We start from the raw sequence: 24,290 nt of genomic DNA, 5'->3' as shown, positions 1-24,290 counted from the left end.
GTGATGTCATGACCTCTGCTGCAGTCTCCCATCAGTTATGATAAAGCTTTAGTAGTTTTTCTTCTTCTTTTCTTTTTTAACAAACTCTGATTATGAACCTGAGTCTCATCACACTGAAAAATATCCTAAAATGTGCCACACAGACAAATGGAGGCTGTCTGCACCGTCTCTGTGGCTTCTGAGGAATAAAACAAAACAAACAGTTTGTCTGCAGAATCTCAGAAACTGCTTGATTTGTTCACGTGGACTTTTCATGCTTTCATGTGAATTTCTGTCACACGTACAGTGGTGGATGTTCATGTCTGTGAAGGTTCTCAGTCATCCAGGTCATCGTAGTCAAAGGAGCTTGCAAAGAAAAGCGTCTGGACTTCTTTAAGTTACTTGAAGACGTTTCACCTTCATCCGAGAAGCTTCTTCAGTTCTAAGGTCAAATGGTGGAGAGTCCCAGATATAAACCTAGTGGGAGTTTCCCCCCACAGAGGGACAAAAGGACCCCCTGATGATCCTCTAATCGTCTGAGCCAAGGTGTGGAACTGGGTGTGGGTCCCAATCAGCCAGGGTTTCGGGTGAGCTCATTGTGAAACCTGGCCCCACCTTATCATGTGAATTCCTGAGGTCAGATGGCCCAGGATGTGAGTGGGCGTTAAGGCGTCTGGGGAGGGATCTCAAAACTGGATTATAGATGGCAGAGAGTTGGTGTCGTAAACCACCGCCTCTGTTCAAAGATGGTCGCTCACAGTGGACATAGATGCTTCTTTCACTCCTCTTTCAAACCATCTGTCCTCTCTGTCCAAAATGTGAACATTGGCATCCTCAGAAGAGTGACCTTTGACCTTTAGATGCAGATGGACAGCTGAGTCTTGTCCTGTGGAGGTGGCTCTTCTGTGTTGTGCCATGCGCTTGTGAAGTGGCTGTTTGGTCTCTCCGATGTAGAGGTCTGGGCATTCCTCGCTGCACTGTACAGCAAACACAAAAACTTGTCAGTGTGTGTACATTACATAGTACATACATACATAGTAATCAAAGGTCAAAGTTCAGAAAGTTCTAAACACCCAGTTTCAGGCTGTTTTTTTTTTTTCTTCATCTTTCGGCCCATGTGTCGTCAGCTGTGAGCACAGAAGCCCCGCCCACCTGCTGTGCAAACCCTCTGTTTACAAAGGGCAGCCAATCAGAGGGAGGTTTGCCTCCCACAAAAAGTCCAGTATCAGAGAAAAAAGGATTATTTTGATGTGAATCATAGAAATAAGAAGCATCAATACAGATTTATTTATAAAAGTGCACATGTCAGCATGATTTAAATAATAAGACCACACCTTTAAAGCATTTAGTGTAGAAGCTCATCACTCTGCACTACAGTGAGAGTGATGGAAGGAAAACAGCAGAGAGAGGAAAGCCGATCGTTTAGAAACACAGAAAATGAAGACGTCACAGGCAGCTGACCGGAGGTACCTGCAGAAAACACCGACAGTGAGAGTAAAAGTGAAGAACACAACAATATTTCACAGAAATAAAACTGAAGGAAATCAAGTCTGAGTGATAATTAAGAAGCTAAAACTCATGTTTTTACCAAATCAGACTAAAAGTTTAATTAGTTTTTAATCAAACATGCTGTGTTTTTAACTTCAGTAATCACAGTTATTATCACAGTTATTAATGACAATGAGCCTGACGGGGCAGGAAATTAAAGCAAATCTTATAAAAACCATCAGGTTGAAAAACGACTGAGAAAAACTGACGTAAAGGATTTAATGCAGGAAAAGTTAAAGAAGCATCTAAAAGGCAAATTCACAGTAACATCAGCTCTGATAAAAGCACGGGGCCGACGTAGCTGATCACGTTACGGCGGGCGCAGGTCAAAGGTCAATCAAAGACTTACCTCAGCAGCAGCCAGTGAATCGTAAAATAAACAGGACGGCATGTAAACAGGAGCATCGGGTCTCCTGCTCCTGCGTAGAAACTCGTGTCAGCTCATCGTTACTGATGTTTGTGTCATGAATTAGTTTATCTGCACTGCCGAGGCTCGGCTCGCTGTCACTGTCGATCTGTGAAAACACAAATATGCGTTTATTTAACACAAATGATGAAAAAGCGAACGACAACAAAGAGAAATAAATACAGAGAGAAGTGTGGCTAATGCCTTACACATACTTGAGTCCTTTATATCTAACAGATCTGAAGAGTTCATCACTGAATAGAAGATTAGATGAAACTTTATTAATCCCTCGGGTCGGTTCCTCCGGGAAATTCAGTTTTCAGTAGCAAAGCACCGAAAGAAGTTTGCATGTTACAGATACATTAAGGGGAATGAGAGTAAGGATATAAGCATAAATACTCCATATATACACATATATAGATACAGAATATACAATATGGATAAATAGGTTTGCTCATTTGAGTGAGTCTATTGCACAGTGATTATTGCACAGTGATTATTGCACAGTCGAATATCAGAAAAAAAACAAAACAAAAACTTTGGGAGAAGCAGCCTGTCGCTGAATAGGCTCCTCTGATTGTTTACGACCGTGTGCAGAGGATGCCCGGCTTTGTTCATAATGTCCATCAGAAGGAAGTAACTCTTCCTGTTTTTGATGTGCTGTCTTTTAACAGATTAAATACAAAGAGAGCGGGATGAAGAGCCTGTCTAAGAGCGCCTACAGTCAGCTACCAGAGACCAACGAGACGCAGTTTGCCAAAAATGTTGCTGCGCTGCAGAGCGAGGTGAGGAACGGGTGTTTATGGGTTTGTTTTCAGCTGAAAACGACTTCTTCCTCTTGAAGTAGCAGAAATGAAACATTTTTAACATTTCAGTTTTGTCACAGTTAGAAATACAATTATTCTTCCTCCCAAAGCAGCGTCACAGTCTGTGTTAATCACACTAACAGACAACACAGTAAAGAAAAAGTTCAACTGTCAATATCAGTATTATTTTTGTCTGTCCACCTCATGGATTTTTCAAAATAAAAGCCATCTTATATTTTTCCATTTGAAGTCTTTTAATGTGAAACAACAGCAGGATGAACTGTTGCATTAGAAGTGACAGCATGAGCCTAGAAACCACTACAGGAAACACAGATATACAGAGTGTTTATTTGATATTGAACTAACCCACTGATGCAGATTACAGAGATTCAAAAAGTCAGTTTAACTGTAGAAGATGCAAACTGTGAAACTTCATGTTCATGTTTAATGAATTACTGTCAAAGTCTGGTCCTTGAACTGTTATAAAATCAAAAGTGTCATTTCATCAAATTATTTTCAGATGAAGTACAAAAAGGGGAAGAAAGACGCGTCGAGCTCTCTGTACTCCACGCTGCCGCAGACTCTGGAGACGCTGCACGCCAAAGAAGCCTCTGAAGTGCGGAGCGAGGTAAAACTGTAGACTACACACACACCTATCAGTACACACAGATATTTGGATTTACAGTAAATAGCAGAGGCAGAGCAGGCGTACACGATACATACAACAGCTGATTCATTCAAACACATTTATGAGTTCAAATGAAATAAAATGAATAAAATAGTCGTTCAATTGTGTGTTTGTCTGATCCTGAAGGTTGCAGGAGTTCAGTTAGCTGGTGTGAATAGTTCAGTCGGGCAGACAGATGTGGAACAACGTTCGATGTTAGACGTTTGCTCACCATCACTGACAGTTTGATCCTGTTTGTGCTCAGCTGAACTACAAGGCCGACCAGAAGAAAACTCTTTCCTGCAGCCTCTTCCACCTCCTGCCAGAGACGTTGGAGACGGCTCACGCCAAAGAAGTCTCCGAGCTGCTCAGCGAGGTAACGCGAACAGAAGAGGAAAAAAACAAGAATTAGTTTAAAGGGCAGAAGCTGCCGATTAAATCAAATGTTTTTCCAGGTGAAATATAAAGAAGACGGTAAGAAGGAGATGAACATCAGCCTGTACTCTCTGCTGCCCGAGACCATCGACACACAGCACGCCAGAGAGGTGTCAGACCTGCAGAGTGAGGTACTTTAATCCCATTTTAATGGCTTTTTCTTTCCATCCGCTGGCTCGAACGTCAGTCGAGATAAACAACCTGTGTGTGCAGTGCTCCGAATTTAAAAAGAGTGAGACAGAAAAGTAGGAATAAGAAAGTAAAGGTGCAATTTTATTTATCAGGATCAATATTACAAAGTGTTACAAACATAGAAGACTGCAGATCTTTGTGTGATCTGAAGTCCAGTGAGTTGAAGTGTGGAGTCGACCACGAAACAGACGTCTGGCCTCAGTTTGTTAAATAATACAAAAAAAGCTAATCCATTGAAATCTGGACAAAAAATGAAAAAATGTGTTTCTTCTTCGTCTCCTGCAGGTGAAATATAAAGAAGGTCTGAAGCAGAAGATTCAGAGCAGTTTGTACCATCAGCTCCCAGAGACCACAGAGACACAGCTGGCCAAACAGCTGTCGGAGCTGCAGAGTGAGGTCGGCACTCAAACAGGAAAGGGTTGAAATTTGTGCCTGTTTGTTATAGAATAAGTTATTATTTTATTATCCAGTGTTTAAACCCCTCCCTTAGGCCAGTGTTGACCTTTTGCAACCTGCAGTCAGCTGAGACTGAAGAAGTCACTTAGATGAGTAGTCAAAGGAGCTTGCAAAGAAAAGCGTCTGGACTTCTTTAAGTTACTTGAAGACGTTTCACCTCTCATCCGAGAAGCTTCTTCAGTTCTGAAACGTCTTCAAGCAACTTAAAGAAGTCCAGACGCTTTTCTGTGCAAGCTCCTTTGACTACGATGAACCTTCACAGACACTTAGATGAGTGACGAAACGTCCAGATGAACAGAATCAAACTTTGGGGAAACCCAACAAAATCCATAAATAACAATTTGTTCAAAATCGACTCCTAATGTGCAAATGTCTTAAAACACCGGTGAACAGCAGGCGGCATTAAAACTAATTCTGTTGTTTCCATGTACAACTGTTGTGCTTCGTGTGTGACGTGCACCAAGATAACTACTCAACCTTCAGGCAGAAGTGTAGCATATGAATGGCTAAGATTAGCTCCATGTGGGGTAAAGCAGTAACTACAGGCTGCAGAGTGCTGCACAAGCCACCACTGATGCTGACGGTTCGTTTGAAATTGCAGAGCAAGTACAAGGAGGCTGGTAAAAAGGAGGCGAACGCCTGCCTGTACTCCCTCCTGCCTCACACCATGGACACGCAGCACGCGAAAGAAGCTGCAGAGCTGCTGAGTGAGGTAATGTGTCGTTTTCTTGTTGTATTACCTGACGACTAGTCAAAAAGTACGTAGCATGATAAACATTTTTGGCTCCACAGGTAAAATACAAAGAGAGCGGGAAGAAGGAGATGTCCAGCTCGCTGTACGCCACTCTACCCGACACTTCAGAAACCAGCTTCGCCAGAGAGATGAGCGACGTGCTGAGCGAGGTAAATAAAACATCAAAGTATCCCACAGTCACGTGACGACGACCAGAGCAGAATCTAAAACCACTTCAGAGGAGAAACATGACGGAAAGTCATCAACACAGGAAACAAGATAAAAACGTTTGTGTTGCAGCTGAGCACCAGCAATAGAGCAAACATTTTATCGCCCAGAGCTGACGACAGAGTTTGTGTGCATTTTGGCTAAAAAGAAGCTGCGAGACTTCAAAACTGCTCAGTTAGTTTGTATAAAAAGGATTTTTCTGTTTTCCTGAAAATAAGAGAACAAACTAAATGTCACAATCTGAAAGCAGAACAGGTGGACGTCTCAGAGCACCGTTTATTTACACACCAGTGCGATAATATATACAGTGACGGGGAGAAATCCAAGGTTGCAAGGGATTAGGGGAAGGCTCTCTCTCTCACGCTCGCTCACGTCCTCACATCCAACTCACACACGTTTGTACAGCTGGGAGGTCACAGGTCCGGGAAGGTAAACTGGAACAAGAAAGTGAAAAATCCTTCACAAGTCATGAAGGTTGCAGGAAGGTACAAGACCACGGGAGCTGGGAAGAGACGTTAGTAGCACAATCATCCAGCGATGAGAAGATCTGTGGCCCCGCCTCAAATAGTAGTCGGGAAATCAGCTGATCGCCAACAGGTGTGTGAGCCAAGGGCGGGGCCAGCAGTGAGCTCCGCCCAGGCAGAGAGGTAGGAGAGAGAGAGAGAAAACACAAGTGTAGCCTTGTGAGGCCGGCTGGGCAGGCACGGGGACCAGGACACTAAATTAGAGTAGAAGATGTTCTTTGTGTTTGTGCTTCCCCACCAAACGCTTTTAAAAACAGAGAGTGACGCATGCTGCTGCACAGGCTGACGTGTTTCCTGTTACACGTCAGAGCGTTTAGTGTGACTCAACATGCCACAAATACTCACTGTAGAGCACAAGATGCTGATGTCTCCACACTGGAAAATGCACTTTTTACTAAAAAAACAATGATGGATTTGGATAACGGATGGAAACGTGACACATCAGTACTGTTGCTATGGTTATCTGGTTTTAATATGCTCGATGCGCAGATTTAAACATCATAGTCAGCCTGTTCGCTGGTTTCCAGGTTATCATTACATGAAAGTCATCGTCCGAAACGACGTCCCAATCTTAAAGTCTTGTGTGAGATTAGGTCAAATATGCTGTCTCGTCATTTGTTTGTCATTTTGGAGAGAGATCGAATAAACACCAGAGCTTCAACATGCAGGCTGTGCTTCAACTGAGATCTGAGAGCAGAAATAGGGAAATGCAGAGAGAGCTGCAGTAAGAATGCCCTTTGATTAGTTATAAATAATCACTACCCAGATGATTTACCGCTCTCTGATGCTGCTACCTCAGACGCTCATCAGAGGGCAGATTAGCATCACAAACAGGATCAAAGCAGGCTGTTCAGCATGTGCTGGAGAGGAGTTAATAACAATATCTGATCTTAATCAACGAAAGATGGGAAACATTTGTTTTTAAGGATTCAGATAAAGTGACATTATTGCCTCTCACTTATTACAGTTTCAAAAAAGTCATTATGTCCACTAATTAGTTACACAGCTAATAAAACTGAGTTTTTCACCATTAACGATCCTCTAACATGTACATTATCGCGTTTAAATGTGAAAAAGTGTCGGTGTTTGGGCCATTTTCTCTGCTTTTTACTGTTGGCAGACAAAAACAGCCTGTTTATTATTCCTTCAACCACCTTCTGAAAAATCTTGACCGTATATGTGGGTGTCAGAGGACTGTGGGACGTGTTTTTAATACCTTTTCTTGCAAACAACAGACTGGTTGGTTTGTGAGCAGCTGTAGACTGTAGACAGTATGTGGATTTTCACGTATGTGCTGCAAATCCATGTAAAACCTCCAGCTGAGACACATCTTCTAAATGTGCTGCATACATGCTTACAAAGCTTTATCAGTGTCAGAATATTCTACGTGTCTTAGATCTATGACAGAATATCACAGTAGGATTTGCTGTTTACATGATGACCTGGAAGGCTGGTTGTGCAGCATTCAGGCCTTTAAAACCCTTCAGGATATTTTACATTACTTGTCCATCTTTTCCAGAACAAGTACAAGGAGGCTATGAAGAGAAACCTCTCTCAAAGTTTTTACTCACAGCTCCCAGAAACCATTGAGACTCAGTTCGCAAAAACAGTTTCTGGGCTGCAGAGCGAGGTAAACGTCTCTACAAACATGATCTGCATCATCTTCCCAGAGGTCCTTGCAAATTATGTCCAAATGTTTAAATGTGTGGTTTAAATGATAATAATGTATTACATCTATGCAGATGGAACAAAACTCTATGTTTCACTCACTCTTTTATTTGATTCACATTTTGTTCAGTGGTTAAAATGACAAAATAAATGTAGTTGCAGAGGACAGAGATGGAGACGGAGCTTTTTTGGAAATTGAGATATGTATGTTTGGAGAAATATGCCCTACATTTTGTTTATTTATTTTTCTTTTGTGTTAAGATGAAGTACAAAGAAGCAGGAAAGAAGGGCGTGTCAAGCGCCCTCTATTCAACTCTACCTGAGACTCTGGAGACACAGCACGCTAAAGAGGCTTCTGAGCTGCAGAGTCAGGTACCTCAATACACTCATCAGACAAATGTCTCAGAGGTAGGGCTGCACGATTTAGCATAAAATGAGAATCACGATTCTCTCACGATTTTCTTTTCCAGTATAAATATTTATTGCACTTATTAACTGCACATCAACTTCGTAACAGTTGAGACTGAACATAAAAACAATAAATAAACATAAAAACAACAAATGTCTCACGTTTTGTCGTTGCCGCAAAATGTTGTACTGCTGGAAATTGCGTCTCCACTGTTGCTCGACACTGCGTGTATAGAGCAGGTAGTGCAACATTTTTAAAATAGTTGCGGGACGGCACTGTGTAGCGTTTGTCTAGGGTGTTGATCATTTTCCTAAATCCCTCGTTTTGCACAGTGTTGATGGAGCCATATCTTTGGTCAGGTGATAAATAATAGCCTCCGTAATTTCTTTGTGCCTGCGGGAGTTCGACGGGTATAGGGAAGCGCTGTATAAGGTTCCCGTTATTGATGTTTGGGTGGTTGACCGGGACGGATTTTCTCCTGTCACTTTCGGCCTTTACAGCTTCGTCATCTTGCACTTTATGGTGACGTTTGAGGTGGTTATACAGATTTGTAGTGTTAGCTTGCGGTGCTGCTACTATGGCAAAACACAGCTTGCAAATGATATTTTTTTGACTCTCATCGTCTTCTTTGAAGGCAAAAAACTTCCACACGGAGGAATGAGAACCTTTTCTTGGAAGTAATTTTACAGTGGGGTTGTCATTCTCACCGCCATCAGGAAACGTTTCCTCTGCGCTCATTGTGTTTTCTCCCCTCGGGCAGTTTCACGTGCTCGCCGTTGTTTTTTCCCTGCCAGATGGCTGCTGTATCACGTGGTATAAGGCTCCGCCCTCGTCATTTGTTGAGCAGGAAGAGTGAGCGCTTGTTTTCATGCAGATTACGTCCCGGATCAAAATGCGGTACAATCGTTTTTTTTTTTTTTTTTAAATCGTTGTCATTTGGAAATGAGATCGCACATAAGTATGAATCGAAATCGCGATTTTCTAACAATTAATCGTGCAGCTCTACTCAGAGGTATCAAGGTATTGCTTTTCCCACATGGTGCAAACTTTGAGGAACTTGTACTATTAAGTAGTAACTATTACTTAGTAGTTGGTATTAAGTTCAGCCATGTGTTAAGTGTTACACTTGCAACTGTCTTGAATGGATTCCTGTGCAGAAAAGGATACGGATGTTCTTATTAAAGTGATTAAAGACATTGTAAATAATGTTCTTCTACATCTGTTCTAGCTGAAGTACAAGCAGCCTTTAAAGAAAGATGGGCCCAGCCTTTACCACCTGATGCCAGAAACCAACGACACACAGTTTGTTCGTCAGCAGACAGAGATGCTGAGTGAGGTACGATTTCTACCTGCTCTTAGGTAGAAATGTTTGTCATCATCAAATGAACAAACCTCGATCAGCTCTGGTCTGTCTGGAGAATTCAGTCTCCAGATTGATTATGTGATAAGTTCAGTAAGCTTTCACACAAAACGTGACCTGTATAGACAAGAAGTCTGTATGATGTGATCCTGCTGTAATAATAAAACATATCTGTGTGAATGAGGAACTCTTTGTTCTCATCCTGCTGGCTCTGCTTTGCTTCATTACAAGGTCAAGTACAAAGAAGATATGAAAGAGATGAGTTTCAACTTGTACTCTCTGCTCCCCGACACCCTCGACACCCAGCATGCTAAAGAGCTGACGGCGATGCAGAGCGAGGTGAGCGCTCTGAATATTCGAAGTGCAGTCAGGTCTCGTAGAATAACCCGGAGATGATTCACTGAACCGCTGTTTATTATTATCTTTGTAGATTGTGGTGATATTTACAATTTCTTTTATATTTGCAATTTCTAGCTGAATTAAATACTGAGTTCAGTCGAGATGCATGATGTCATGACGTCTGGCTCCTATAAAATAGGCCAAATAAGCCATAGATCAACTTTAAAGTAAATGCACGTCAGACCACGAGTGTCTGGTTTTATATACTACAATTAAAAATGTTAGGGACCTATTTCAGCATTTCTTACATTTATAGATAATAATATAAGAAGTCATTTCATTAAGGCACTAAGGAGGTATTATCTTGAGAATTAAAATAGTCAGTGTAATTTACAGGAATTTATTATAATCAGTCTAAAACTGGCAACCATCTCAGCCTGTATCCAAATAAAAAGCTATATTTGTAGCTTTAAACAAATGCTAAGCAGATAATAAATATAGATATTTATCTATATTTATTATTTGCTTAACAAACCAGGTTAACAAACTGGTTATTAACAGTGACACAACTAATTCTACAAACATATCCCGGACAAGCCCCCAACTGTCACGAGATTTTTTTAGGTTCAAACGCCCACATAATTTCTCCCCATATCAGCCTGTTGCCCTCTAATTTAGGCTAACACTACCTTCAAGAAAGTGGAAGAGCAAGACATAATTTGTATTTTCATAGTCTTTATGTTTCTGTGGTAGGTAGGAACCTCGGTGTAGAGTTAACTGCACTTAAATCTCCAGTGCAAATTGTGTCTTTCAGGCAAAATACAAAAAGGCCAGTAAGAAGGACACATCGACATCTCTGTACCACCGACTACCTGAAACTCTGGAGACGCAGCACGCTAAAGAGGCTTCCCAGCTACAGAGTCAGGTATGCAGGAATATGACTAAAAACTGTTAACAAAAACGTTTGTTAAGATGAACTTTTAACCGTGAAGCTCGATCCAAGCTACCAAACTGAGAAGAAGCATGTGGTGGTAAAGCTTACTTTAAAAATGTTTATTTGTGAAAGTCTATATTTTGTCTCCTCTGTGTCATGTAGGTCTCATATAAAGAGGCTGTGAAGAAGTACATGTCATGTCCAGTTTACCACCTGCTCCCTGATACTCTGGAGACCCAGTTTGCCCGAGAAGTCGCCGACCTGCAAAGCCAAGTAGGTGCAGAGAAACACGGCAGGGATGCTTTAGACCAGGGGTCTCAAACTTGCGGCCCGCGGGCCATTTGCGGCCCACGTGCCATTCGCGGCCCACGTCACCTCTACTTGCGCCCCGCATACTGATGTCAAGAATTTGTTTTTAAAATTATTACGAAAAATGATTTAATACATGACAGAGTGTTACCGGCATGGCCCTTTAAGACGGTAGCCTCATGGGCGGTGTAGTCCTTGCTGCAGGGAGAGCGTGTGGGAGGGAGGAAAAAAGAAAGTCGAAAAGTAGGAGGCGCTACTGAGCAGAAACGGGAGCTGGAAGCATGTAAATATAAAAATAACCACTGCAGCCAAGAAGAGAGCCTGACGAGCCCAGTTGTAAGTAAGCTATTAAGACTCGACTGTACACCGTGTTCGTGTTTTCCTCCGAAACAATAAAGTTCTGCTGGAGCAGCCTTTCAACGCCTCTCTCTGTCTCTCGCTAGCAAAGTTGATCCAGACAGTAAAGCTCGTTCCACGAGCCCGACAGGAACCCAAACTATTAGCCAGAGTCTCCTTACCACGTTTCGGAGCTGCGGACCCAAGAGCGTGCAAACATGAGGGCTGTGTTAGTTCAGTGAGAGATTTATTTAGAAAGAAAACAATTTTCACTTGCAGTCGAAAACTAATGTTTACGCTAATGTCTGCATTTTTATTTTGTTAAATACAAACAAAATTGTTGCAGCACGTGTCTGGCCAGAAAGAGCTGTTTATTTGGTAGTTCAGTGAAACGACTGCACTACACTGCTGAGTGACTGTCTGCTGCTCGTCAAATACATTTCCTTGCAGTGTTGACACTGTGCTAACTTGCATATGACAACTGAAACTGAAAGGCTTCAGATAGTTAAGAGTGAGAAAAAAATTGTGTTCACGTTTGCAATTTTGTCTTGTTACACAATATTTGGAATTAAATAAAACAAACAAAACACTACATTTTAGGAAATATTAGTGGGTGTTTTCGTGTTTGGTTTTTTGTACTACTTGGACACTGAAGTGGCCCACGGCTCATTTGAGTTTGAGACCCCTGCTTTAGACCAACCTGCAGATTCAAATCTTAAAGCTGTCATAATACATAAAATGATGCCGTACACATGCAGGTCTGGTGCATCTCTTGTTAACTCTAATAACGACTGAAAGAAGCATTAATTCAAAACATGATCAGACATCATGAAGTATCAATAACCTGCATGTATTAAACACGAGCTACAAACCCTGTGACTGCTGTGTGTGATCATGACGAAACTATTACTCAAGTGAAGACAAATCCAGCTAAGCACTGCTGACGTGATGAGCTCAGTAGATGGTAAAATAAGTAATTAGTTTAGTTAGTTAACTATTTAATAAACAACAAACTTCCCCATCCACACTTCAGTTGGTAGCTTTGCAGGATGAAATGACTAACAGCTATTCAGTGACGTTCACACTGTGATTTGAGTGGAGTGATGATTGGCTTCCCCAGCATAACTCTGACTAATCCCAGTGTGGTACTGGTATGACTTCAGCCTTTATTTCTTTTAATCAAGGAAAGCCAACTGGGCCCACTGCAGACCTGTGGGAGTGTTGGATTCACTGTGTGGCATTTAGAGGGGTGCTGTTCACGCATCGTGCTTTACAGCCAAGTCCTCAGTGTGTGATCAGGAGGACAGAACAGACGCAGCACAGTTAAATACTGACAGTGTGAAGCAAATGATTGTGAATAAAATGGCAATGAAGTCTGAAAGAAGGCTCTGATTGGTCAGAAGTTGATGTCTAATAATTTCTTTAGATACATTTCTAAAGCTGTTTTTCTTAATCCCATGTTACAGATCCTGTTTTCTGTTTTGATTGTAGAAAAAGTACAAGGAGGGGATGAAGAGCATGTCTCAGAGTTTCTACTCTCAGCTGCCTGAAAAAGCTGAGACGAAGTTTGCTAAAGCGGTGTCTGAGCTGCAGAGCGAGGTGAGGTGAAGGAAACTTGAGAGGATGATCAAAAACACTTAAATGTGTTCATGAAAGATAGAAAGAAGCTGTAAGTTTTACATAAAGCTGCTCTAAATTAATTTGGACAAACATGATGAAGCTAATTTAGTAACGTTGGGACTGAGAATGTGAACGTTTATGCTGCAGATTCAGATGTTCGACAGCTCAAACCAATAAAACAATAAAGAAACTGATCTTATTCTTTATGTGATCTTCAGACAAAGTATAAGAAGTCAGGGAGGCAGGAGACCGGCAGCAGTTTGTTCTCTGTGATGCCCGAAACTCTGCAAACTCAACACGCCAAGCAGGCCTCACAGATACAGAGCCAGGTACTGTTTGCTGCTTTTACGAGATAAGAAACATATTGTCAGGAGGTAAGACACACCGGAGATTCCTTCAGTTTATTAAAGTCCAGCGGCTTGCCAAGCCTAACGGAGGATCAAGTTTCTAATCAACACACTTTAAGTTAACTGTTGTAAAAGCCTGGTGTTCATGTTTTCACATAAAAAAGTCTTAAACTGTAAACATTTTGATGGTGAATTTATATCAACATAGTGAAAATAGTTCAAAAATTAAAGCTGTGCTGATGTTGGAGACCATTTGCAGAATAGCAGCTGGGAATCCTTCTGCTCTTTCTTCAATGAAATGAGTAAAACAAGCAAAAAGTAACCCACGGTGACTCAAACTCTGGACCTCCTGCTCTCCTCGTCCATTTTATATCCCACTAATCTAACCAATCAACAGGTTTATAATCCTACAAGACTCTTTGCAATTTTAAACCCTTAACCTCCTAAGACCCAAACTCTTCCACTGCATGCAATTTTTATATCTCCTTGATATTTGGGCTGATACTGAAGAATGTAAAAACAAAGAATTACCAGATTTTTTTTTTTTTTTACCTAATTTTTGTTTCTAAGAAAAATGAGCTCCACATATGAGGATATTTGTTTAAATTTAGATAGAACAGCATAATGTCCTTGTAAGTGGATATCAGGCCCTTGTAAAGCAAAATTGAGTATTTTGGTCTAAATAACCCAAAATGTGACGTCCACATATGTGGATGCAGGTCCTAGGAGGTTAAAATAGCTTTAAAAAATAATAAAAAAGAGAAAAGGGACAGAAGAATGAGGGAAATCTGTGTCTTATATGTTATGCTTGTGGTAGTTGTGTCCATGTACAATAGAAGTTCACTCTGTGTCTTACAAAGTGAGAATTATTGAATGCAATTAAGAACTCAAACGTCTTTCATTGAAGTACCAAACATTTGACTGACAGTTTATTTGGTTTCTAAGTGGTTTTGAGCAGCCACACGTCTTCTTTACATGCAGACTAGTTACTGGCAAGTTGTTCTTTTAAATACAAAAAAAATCTTTGTGTAATTTACTCGTATCTGCACACAAACTGTCTCACTGTGTGCTGCACGGTGAACTCTATTTTCTAAACTGTCACATCCATCGCCTCCTGCTATCATTATTATTATTATACCCTGCTACGCAGTCAGTGTTTGGATCAGTTAGCTTAGTGGGATTTTAAAAATGGGAGGTTTCAGGAGTTAAAGGTCACCAGTTTTAGTCTCCGTCTCCTTCCATGAGTTGTCAAACCTCATGGAAAGAGAGGCAAAGCTGGCAGATGGTGCAGTGAAGTCTCCAACTTTGGCATCGCTTTTATTTTGAAACAATTTTTCAGCTAAAACTAGAACAAAAGAGTCAGGCCACAGTTATTCAGTGCAAAGAAATTAAAGTATTTCTTTAATTTAATGCAAACCACGTCCTTCATCACTGGATGTGAATGGTGGCAGCTCGGTGCTCTCCTGCTGCCAGACACAGTCCTTTCTCTTCAGAAACATGCTCTCTCCTGACTCAAACCCTGAACGCCTTTTCACTACTCAGTTTAAGTTTTCAATCAAAGTAAAAAGAAAATAAAAGAACATAAAAACAGTTGTGTTGACCCTGCAGGTGAAGTACAAAGAGGACGGGCAGAAGGAGCTGTCGTCCACTTTGTTCTCCAGCCTTCCTCAAACCCTGCAGACTGAGCGGGCCAGAGACGTGACGGAGCTGCAGAGTCAGGTGACAAACACTCATCCAGCCACTGCTGTGCCTCAACACAAAGGGTTTGATTCAGCAGGACACTTTTCTGGAGTCTGAAACCTTCCCAATCAGCCTTTTCTTTAATCTGATCTGTGTGAACACTCATTCTGAAGTTCCTCTGAATCAAACACTGTTTTGTTTGAAGCTGCTGCAAAAGCACAAAAAGTCTGGGAAACTATTTCAATGATATTTTACTTAACATGACATGAAAGCAAATCTTTCTCACTGGGTAACAGACGAGTTCAAAGTCTCAGTGAACGTTAAGATGATACAGTCCATATTTTCCTGCAGTGCTTGTTGATGATGTGACTGAATAGAAGTGCATGTCCAGTTGTTCCTGGTGACCTTTAAGGTTTCCTGCTGTGAACGAGTTCATGCTGTGCCTGTCGAGCTGTCACGAAGTGTTTCTGCTGCAGCTTCTGTTATCTGAGGAGGAGGAAGGTTTGCCAAAAATAAGACGTTAGTCAGGCTGACTCAGCTAGACTTCCTCTAATCACTGCTCAAAGTTAAGAAAACGTTTGCTGTAGTGAAAATAACTGAAGACAGAAATGTCTGAACTTAAAGTGGAGTTATGAGTGTTTTATTGCACATTAACAGAGATGTGTTTGTTTGGTTTGTGGTGCAGGTGAAATACAAGGAGGCCTGTAAGAAGGAAACGTCCTCCTCGCTCTTCCACCTCATGCCTGAAACACCAGAGATGCAGTTTGCCAAGCAGATGTCGGAGATCCAGAGCGTGGTGCGGCTCCGCTCTCTCTCATCACTGATATCTTTCATTCTCCTGTGCACTTCAGTGTTCTCTTATTTCTGTTCATTGATTTGTGTTTATTCCTCTTTGAAGGCAAAGTACAAACAGGACAAAGAGGATCTGCCCAACACTTTGTACTCGCTGCTGCCCGAAACTCTGGAGACTCAGTTTGTTAAAGAGATGGCTGAGACGCACAGCGAGGTGGGAGCTCTGGTTTTTCTCCTCAGAGTGAATCCTCTCGAATGTCTGAAATATCAGGATGAGATTTGCACACCTTGCTGCGACCGACTGGAGTCTAAAAGCAGGAGACCAAAGCTGACGAGATGAACTAAATGCATCTTTATTTGGGCTCAAGCCATCAAACTGCAGGAGTACAAACAGGGAAGTATAGGAGACAAAGACCGAAGGGAAGACAGGACTATTTATACACAAAGAGAAGACAGGACTATTTATACACAAAGAGGAATCAGGGAAGTTATAAAATGAGACACAGATGGTTACAATCAAACTAAAAAAGGAAATATCAGCAGCAGATCTTTTTCTAATGGCTGTATTTATTAAGTCATTGTAGAAATTTATGACACAAAGGTTTGAAAATAGAAACGTTTTTTAAGCATGTACGAAAAACATATCAAAGACTAGTGTAGTATGTGTGCAATCAGAGCTGAGCTGAGGCGTCCTGCAGCGTGTTGGACAGCTCAGCGATGAGGACAAAGTCTCAGTTTAAACCCATTAAACTTTTGTGTTTATCAGGTAATAACAATCATCAGCATCCAGTAGAAATAAACTAGAAAACAGTAAATGAAGTCCAACAGAATTCAGTCAGCTCTGTCCGTTTTCCCACATTCATGTCTTAGCTGCACAGGGTCAAACAGTTCATCCTATTGGATGCAGCTGGTGATGTCACAGAGTGGTTACTAAATTAACTCCCAGTGGCCTGCAGAGCTGATAACACTGCTCAGTGAAGGATGAGATATTTCCAGTCATGAGTAGCTGGGAAACAGTTTGAGGCAGGATGAAGTTGTGAGAGTGTGATTCTGATTTAAAGTGTGTGTTTGTTTGACAGGTGAAGTACAAGCAGGCAGGTAAGCAGCACACGGCGGCGTCTCTTTACTCCAAACTGCCCGAAACTCTGGAGACCAAACGCGTCAAAGAAGTGACTGAACTGCAGAGTGAAGTGAGTGAAGCCTGCTGTGTGTGGCGCCTCAGTCTGCTTTTCCATTATTTCACACTTTTCAAGTTTAGGTTGGAGAAAGCGTTGGTTCTAAGTGTTGCAGAGGTAGTTTGGGTGAAAAACACTTATTCATTTTATTGCATCAAGTGCAGTTCCATATATAACAGGCAGCAACCCAAAGTGTGTTCCAGTTAGGGGAGAATATATCACCAGAAATTATAAGCACAAAATAAAAAAGCCACATACACATGATTCATATCCACAGACCAACTGAGGCCTTTACATGCTCTTGCTGTAGCTGCGTGCGATGTCATCAGGTGCTCCAGGTTCCTCACAAAGACAAAGACGTGTCCGAGGTTAGTTGGTGATTCTGTCTCTCTGTGTATCCCAGTCTCAGCCTGTGACACCTGGGATTGGCTCCAGGATAGATGGGTGGAAGTGAAGCTAAGGAAAAATACTGAATAAATATGGTTGGAAAATTATTACGTTAAACAAATCTACAAGTAAAAAAATACACTTGATACAAACCGTGAGGCACCTCAGGCTCGACTGGAAGCAGGAACTGATTTAAAGTTGTCAGCTGTTTGACTTTATGTGGGATGACAGATTAATCAGAGCCAGGAGGCAAGAACAGAGAAGACCTGTCAGTTTTTAGGTTAGGGGGGGCACTGAGGGAAACTGGTGAGGATGACTCCAGTGAACTGGCAGCAAAATGTGGAGTTACTGCAACATACAGCTGAGCTGATCCATGAAGAGCTTTAAAAATAAAATGTAAACAAATCCTGATTCCACAGCTAACCAGTGCAGCTGAGCTAAAACTGAAGTGATGTGTCGTCTTTTCTCTGTACCGATTAAAAGCAAAGTAGCTGCTATTTGAACCAAAGAGTCGGACAAACCAAACGTACTCCAGGCTGGAAGTCACAGCAGCATCACTTACTGTTTGCTTAAGATGTAAAAGCTGTTTTAATATATCAGTGGTTTGTCTGGTAAAAGCTGCCCTCCTTATGCAAGAACTGTGAGGTTTTCATTTATCGTTCAAACTGGATTCACACTTAGCAGAGCTGATGTTGTTTGAGCTCAGGGTCCAAAGCTGCCATTCCCACTATAATTTAATTCAGATACGTTGGGTTTTCACCCAAATGTAGAAGGTCACAGGTGACAAGTAGATAAAACTGAGTGTCGTCAGCATAACGGTGAATATGGTGTTTTTGGTTGATGTGTAGAAGAAAGAACCTAAAACATTTATAATAGATGAACTGAAACTGAAAACCAGCTTTGTGAAAGAAATCATCATGATGTGTCTCTGTTATTATCTGCATCAGAAGTTTTGTTTCCAGTAAGCAGCAGAGTAAAATGCAGCTGAACTGATGCTTTATGACTTTTCAGAGGAATTTTAAAAGCAGCACAGAAACAGCTGTGAAGTGATCTGTTTGTGCCAGTTGTAAAACAGGAAAGTTGGCAGGTAACCCAGCGAGCCCCTTTTTAAATGCAAATCACGATGCTTTTTCTTTCCAATCATTTCTGGCACAGCTGTAAACAGCTGTTATCTGCTGGGAGTCAGTGAGGAGTTCAGCTGTTGCCTGAGATGAAGATTTCTCGCAATGTTTTGGTGTTTGTTTATATTACATCTGCTGTAAACACAAAACCTTCTGAACTCCTGGAAACTTTGTCTGCGTCATGTTAACATTTGACTTAAATCCACCGATGTCTTCAAGCTCAGCTGAAGGATTTATTGGTAGAAAACTGAGGAGCAAAAAGCTTTAGACTTTTTTTTAAACTGGGATTGTTACAAATGTGCTGTATGTGCCAACATACAGAAAGCACCGTTTTACAATATCATGTCACATTTGACCTCTGACCTCTCCCTCAAGCTCGATAGATTTATCTGAAGGTCAAATTGATATTTTTTTAAATTTATTTTATCAACTTGTCTGTGTTGAGAGCTCAGTGGATCTGCGCTCGACAGTGCAGCCTAGGCGGAGTAGTCGAACGCAGATTCACTGAGCGCAGGGCAAGCTAGCAGACAGAAGCTAAGCTCGTTGCAACATGGCAAATTGAACCTCCCCCACCCTCATTCAGATCTGGCGTTTGGAACTATTTTGGTTTTCATGTGACGTATGACCCTGAAGGTAAGCGCGTCATGGACTAAAGTAAAACAGTATGTTGGATGTGCCAGCAATGCTCAATTACATTGGTGTGAACTACTGCGTTAGCGCAGTTTGCTCGTTAACGTCTCGGCCGTCCAGCCCCACGCACGGGGCGATCCGCGGTAGCTTGTTAACGGAGATTTGCCGTGTTGTGGCGTTAACGTTATTTCAGATTAACGCTGACAGCACTAGTGGGAACACAACGAATATGACTGCACATTTACTCCGACATCATCCTAGTGCGAAGACAAGTGGAAGCAGACAAAAACAACAAGCACGCATGCTACAAACTTTAGCCGAGTCATTTAGACAGCCGTTAGCACATGATTCTCCTTATGGGGACCTGATATGTTTAATATGCTGCTGAGAATATAGCCCAGAAGAAGCGTATAGTATAGCTTTTATTTTGGAAAGAGCCATTTCTCTGTAATAAACTCTCTTTTCCAAAGATGAGTGATTCCTCAATCAGATAGATTTTTTTATTACTTAAATTTAAAAACTGTACTTTTGAGTTAAAATATATATTTATAATTTTAATAAATGACAAATTAAAAAGGCATGAACATTTTTTTGTATCGAAAAAATATTGAACCGTGAATTTTGTGTATCGTTGCACCCCTACTACTAATAGGAAGGTCGGTGAGTCGATCCTTGACTGCACGCCAAACATCCTTGGGCAAGATACTAACCCCAAGTTGCTCTCCGATGCATCCATCGGATTATGAATGTGTGTGAATGTTTGATAGAAAGCAGTTAAGTGTTTATATGAATGAGGCATGTTGTATAAAGTGCTCTGGGTTCTCCATACTTGTTATCACCCACACCTACATAATGTTTGTGTAATCAAAGTAAACTTCTGTTATGTTGCCCTAATCTAATTTTTACTGCTTTACAACTTACATTTAAAGAGAATAAAGAAAATATATTTGTATGAATATATAAAAAGTACAAAACGACTCCCTTAAAAGTAAATCCTGCGCAGACTGAGCTGCCTGCGATTGCTCACCTCAGCGTGTCTCTTGTTTACTTGAATTCTTCGTTTCCAACAGAAAAAGTACAAAGATGAAGGGAGGAAGGAGATGATGTCGCCTCTGTACGCTCAGCTGCCTGAAACCACAGAGACCCACTTTGCCCGGGAGATGAGTGAAATCCTGAGCGAGGTACAGTTCTGCTGCTATGATGCATTAAGGATTACACAGAGCAGAAAGTGTAGTAAGTAAGGCCACAGCATTAAAGCAGCTGCCTGATGAAACTTTCACTGTTCAGGGCTTGGATGTGGGACCTCCAGTGTGGTGATTTCACCTGTTCTTAAGGTGCTTAGAGGAAAACACATTACATTTTCCCGTTACTGTTCCTAACGATGTTGGATTGGATTTGTATCTGCAGGATTTAGAGGCCAGGTTTACACTTTGCGTTTGTCACGTTCACGTCAAAGTAACATCTGCATGAATGCCAGGGAATCAGTCACACTGATGCCAGCTGTTTGGTGTGATTTCTGTTTGCAATAAGGCAACCGCTGGTTGGGCAACTCCGACATTTCAAAGCTGAAGAGCCGTAAGATCTCTGAGACTGTCTGTATGTAACATGTCATATACAGAATATGTAATAAAGGACTGAAGGATTGTGTCTGAGTGCAGCTGTGAGCGTTAGCTGGAAGTGAAGAAGAAGTGATCCTTATATCATTTCCATCTCTGCCTCCAATTACTGAGCTCCTCTCACAGAAGGATGAAAAGAGTTCAGATGAGTTTTGTAGTGGATCCTGTAGGAAATCCCTCTGATTCCACTCATCTGCACGTTTGCTTTGTGTTGGTTGGTGTAATATCTGCTGAGAGACAGGAGACCAGCGTCTGATGCCACGTCTTTGTCTTCATGTCTAGAACAAATATAAGGAAAGTGGGAAGAAGAGCCAGACTGTCAGCGTGTATTCCCAGCTGCCACAGACCAACGAAATCCAGTTTGCCAAAGCTGTATCTGAACTACAGAGTGAGGTACGGGAACATCACGTGTTTAAGATCTGTTTAGGAGTCGTTTACATTCGACGCCTTTATTTCTTCTTTTCCTCTCTTTGTTTGTCAGAGCAAATATAAAGAAGCAGGGAAGAAGGAAGCGTCCAGCTCGCTGTACTCGAAGCTGCCCGAGACTCTGGAAACTCAGCACGCCAAAGAGGCGGCACAGCTGCAGAGTCAGGTACTCGTATCACACACAAGAGAGAAAATACAAACACATGTTCCTGTGCAGTTTGAACTCTGGCTGCTGTTTGGTGTCTTTGTAGGTGACGTATAAACAGGACGGCAAGAAGGAGGCGAGCAGCTCTCTGTATCATCAGCTACCTGCAACCACAGAGACACAGCTGGCCAAAGAGCTGAGAGATCTCTGCAGTGAGGTGAGAAACACAGAGACACAGTCTGAATGTGAAAGTGTCCCTGCTGTGTGTCAGCTGTTTAAAGTGTGTGTGTGTGTGTGTGTGTGTGTGTGTGTGTAGGTGAAGTACAAAGAGGGTAAGAAGGAGATCAGTAAGAACTTGTACTCGCTGCTCCCAGAGACGGCAGAGACTCAGTTCGCCAAACAGATGTCAGAAATACAGAGTGAGGTGAGGACCCTGAACGCACCACACAGGTGTACAGTTTCATCAGATCTCAGAATATCTGTGTCTGTGTGAGAAATCTACAGTTTGCAGCACTGATTCTATTATTAGTATTACAGTAAATAAATAACTGTTTTTAAGTTTTTCATGTGGGATTCAAACATTTTTCATTCTTTTGTTTGAAGGCAAACTACAAGAAGGACAAAGAGGATCTGCCCAACACTTTGTTCTCACTGCTGCCTGAAACTCTGCAGACTCAGTTTGTTAAAGAGATGGCTGAGACGCACAGCGAGGTGGGAACTGTTTGTGATCATCACTCTCCTGCCATTTTTGGACAAAGCGTTGTTCCAGACTGAGCGTGTCCGACTGTCAAGTACTGAAGTAGCACTGCATTGTGCAGAGAGCTTATAAAGCAGGGAGACTCGAAGAGCCCAGAATAAACAGCTGTGAGAGAATTCTGAAACTTGGAGTAAGAATCAAGTCCAAATTCAGATATTCTCAAATAATTCAAAATTCCCAAAACAATGAAAATTCCCAAACGCATAAATACTGAATGGACTGTGTTTATTGTTTTATATGTGAAGCTGGTCTGATCTAAGCATTGATGAAACGAGGCTGCTTTTGTCAGCTCTGATAACACGGAGCTCCTGTTTTTCCAGCTCTGTTGTCCGTGCATCCTGGCACTTTGGATCAGTTCTGCATTTCCAGTCTGTCACAGCTCACATGTCACTCAGCACATAAGAACCTGACGGTTAATTCAGTCGTCGTCAGTGAACGTCTATATACGGGTGCTATCCAAAAAGTAGCTCACAAGTCTTGATAAATGCGTCCGTGTCCGAGAGTTTGGAGTTATGTCACATCTACGTTTAGATGCTTCCAGCACTCTGCTGTGTTTCTAAGGTCACATCAACACGTCCTGTTCTGGGTTTATTAAGTCAAACTGGACATTTTGGACACAAAACATTAACAACAGAAGACCAATAAACATTTTTAGCATGTCAGAAAACACATCAGAGACTGATACGGTGCTGTGGATGCAGTCCTGCAGCGTGTTGGACGCCTCAGATACTCTGACCTTAAACCTGTTAAACAGCTTTATGTTAATAAGCTCCAGCTGCAGCACACGAGTGCAAATAAACTTAAAACAGGAAATAAACTCCAACAGAATTCAATCAGTTCTTTCCGATTCCCCACAATCATGTCATGTCTTAGCTGCACAGGGTCAAACAGGGCACGGAGCTGAAATCCTATTGGATAGATGCAGCTGGTGATGTCACAGAGTGGTTACTAAATTAACTCCCAGTGGCCTGCAGAGCTGATAACACTGCTCAGTGAAGGATGAGATATTTCCAGTCATGAGTAGCTGGGAAACAGTTTGAGGCAGGATGAAGTTGTGAGAGTGTGATTCTGATTTAAAGTGTGTGTTTGTTTGACAGGTGAAGTACAAGCAGGCAGGTAAGCAGCACACGGCGTCGTCTCTTTACTCAAAACTGCCCGAAACTCTGGAGACCAAACGCGTCAAAGAAGTGACTGAACTGCAGAGTGAAGTGAGTGAAGCCTGCTGTGTGTTTCCTGTTTCCTGCTCCTCAGGCTTCATTTGGCTTTTATTTATTCAGGGTTGGAGATGTGAGACTGTATGATTACACACAGAACAGTGCATGTACAGTGTTTAACACTAAGCAGCAGGAGCTGACCTACAGTGCCTCCAGTTGATTAGATACTAGGGCTGCCACGATTAGTCGACTAGTCACGATTAGTCGACTATCAAAATCGTCAACGACTGATTTAATAGTCGACGCGTCGTTTGAAGCTTTGTAAGATCCCAAAAGACGCAGGAATAAGTAGTAGGATTTAAGAGTGTAATAACGGACTGAAACAGAAGATGGCAGCACTGCATGTACAAGGATGCCAGCTGCCGTTAAACCCCGAAGAAGAAGAAGCTGTCCATAGCGCAGCCCAGCTCAGTTTCCAACAATGGCGGCAGGTAGTTAGTTTTAATATTACTCTTATTATTCTTTCTGGGTCACAAAATAAACGTTTAACATATTTTCAGGCGAGAATGTAGCTGTGTAAACCTCAAATATCTGCTCAGTTTATCAAGACACCACATATTTTCAAAAGCGCTCCGACGTTTTCGGAGACGTCTGTTAGCCACTAGCTCGATAGCTAGCCGGGGGCTAGGCTAACTAGAGCCGTGAGAACACCGGACTCCCGGCAAATCGTTTTCAAACCCACCGCTATCTTTCGCTACTCAGGTTAAACATGATATATAAGTCACTTAGATAACTTAAAAATGTTATTGTTTAGCTTTTTTTCATTATTTTATATGTTCCTGAGTAAATCGGTTTGGCTGAGATTAAAGTTATAGTTTTTACACAGCTGAATAAACATCAAGCAGACAGCTGATTATCAGAAGTGTGAGATGCTCGAGAATTTACTCCGGTGTCCTGTTATATTTTAGATAGCAAGGAGTTTATTAAACTTCACCGAAACAATCTGCAAATTTCATTAAAATTTAATAAACTATCATCTTGTCTTTATTTTTAGTTAGCACAGACCTTAAACACTTAAAGCTGTAAGCTAATGATAGTTATATAAGAGCAG

The 24,290-nt window shown here is 41.7% G+C and overlaps 1 protein-coding gene across 7 annotated transcripts in view; it reads left to right on the top strand.

The window, feature by feature from the left end:
* The window catches only part of LOC102778859 (uncharacterized), a 79,430-nt gene that overhangs the window by 17,275 nt on the left and 37,865 nt on the right, over positions 1–24,290 (top strand). For 5 of the 7 annotated variants that reach the window (XM_087846550.1, XM_087846551.1, XM_087846549.1 and 2 more), the window contains 26 exons: positions 2,608–2,718; positions 3,260–3,367; positions 3,672–3,782; positions 3,862–3,972; positions 4,319–4,429; positions 5,091–5,201; positions 5,282–5,392; positions 7,494–7,604; positions 7,904–8,014; positions 9,280–9,387; positions 9,643–9,750; positions 10,565–10,675; positions 10,847–10,957; positions 12,821–12,928; positions 13,168–13,278; positions 14,905–15,015; positions 15,662–15,772; positions 15,875–15,982; positions 16,848–16,958; positions 20,152–20,262; positions 20,980–21,090; positions 21,179–21,289; positions 21,375–21,485; positions 21,585–21,692; positions 21,872–21,979; positions 23,123–23,233. In XM_087846550.1, coding sequence (XP_087702676.1) covers positions 2,608–2,718; positions 3,260–3,367; positions 3,672–3,782; positions 3,862–3,972; positions 4,319–4,429; positions 5,091–5,201; positions 5,282–5,392; positions 7,494–7,604; positions 7,904–8,014; positions 9,280–9,387; positions 9,643–9,750; positions 10,565–10,675; positions 10,847–10,957; positions 12,821–12,928; positions 13,168–13,278; positions 14,905–15,015; positions 15,662–15,772; positions 15,875–15,982; positions 16,848–16,958; positions 20,152–20,262; positions 20,980–21,090; positions 21,179–21,289; positions 21,375–21,485; positions 21,585–21,692; positions 21,872–21,979; positions 23,123–23,233 — 2,865 coding nt within the window. The remainder of the gene's footprint in view (positions 1–2,607; positions 2,719–3,259; positions 3,368–3,671; positions 3,783–3,861; positions 3,973–4,318; positions 4,430–5,090; positions 5,202–5,281; positions 5,393–7,493; positions 7,605–7,903; positions 8,015–9,279; positions 9,388–9,642; positions 9,751–10,564; positions 10,676–10,846; positions 10,958–12,820; positions 12,929–13,167; positions 13,279–14,904; positions 15,016–15,661; positions 15,773–15,874; positions 15,983–16,847; positions 16,959–20,151; positions 20,263–20,979; positions 21,091–21,178; positions 21,290–21,374; positions 21,486–21,584; positions 21,693–21,871; positions 21,980–23,122; positions 23,234–24,290) is intronic. The other 2 variants (XM_087846554.1, XM_087846553.1) reach the window with 2 other exon arrangements.

Source organism: Neolamprologus brichardi, chromosome 9 (assembly GCF_056152115.1).
Source record: "Neolamprologus brichardi isolate AB-2024 chromosome 9, ASM5615211v1, whole genome shotgun sequence".
Classification (NCBI taxonomy): Eukaryota; Metazoa; Chordata; class Actinopteri; order Cichliformes; family Cichlidae; genus Neolamprologus; species Neolamprologus brichardi.
This window is presented reverse-complemented; position numbering and strand designations above follow the sequence as displayed.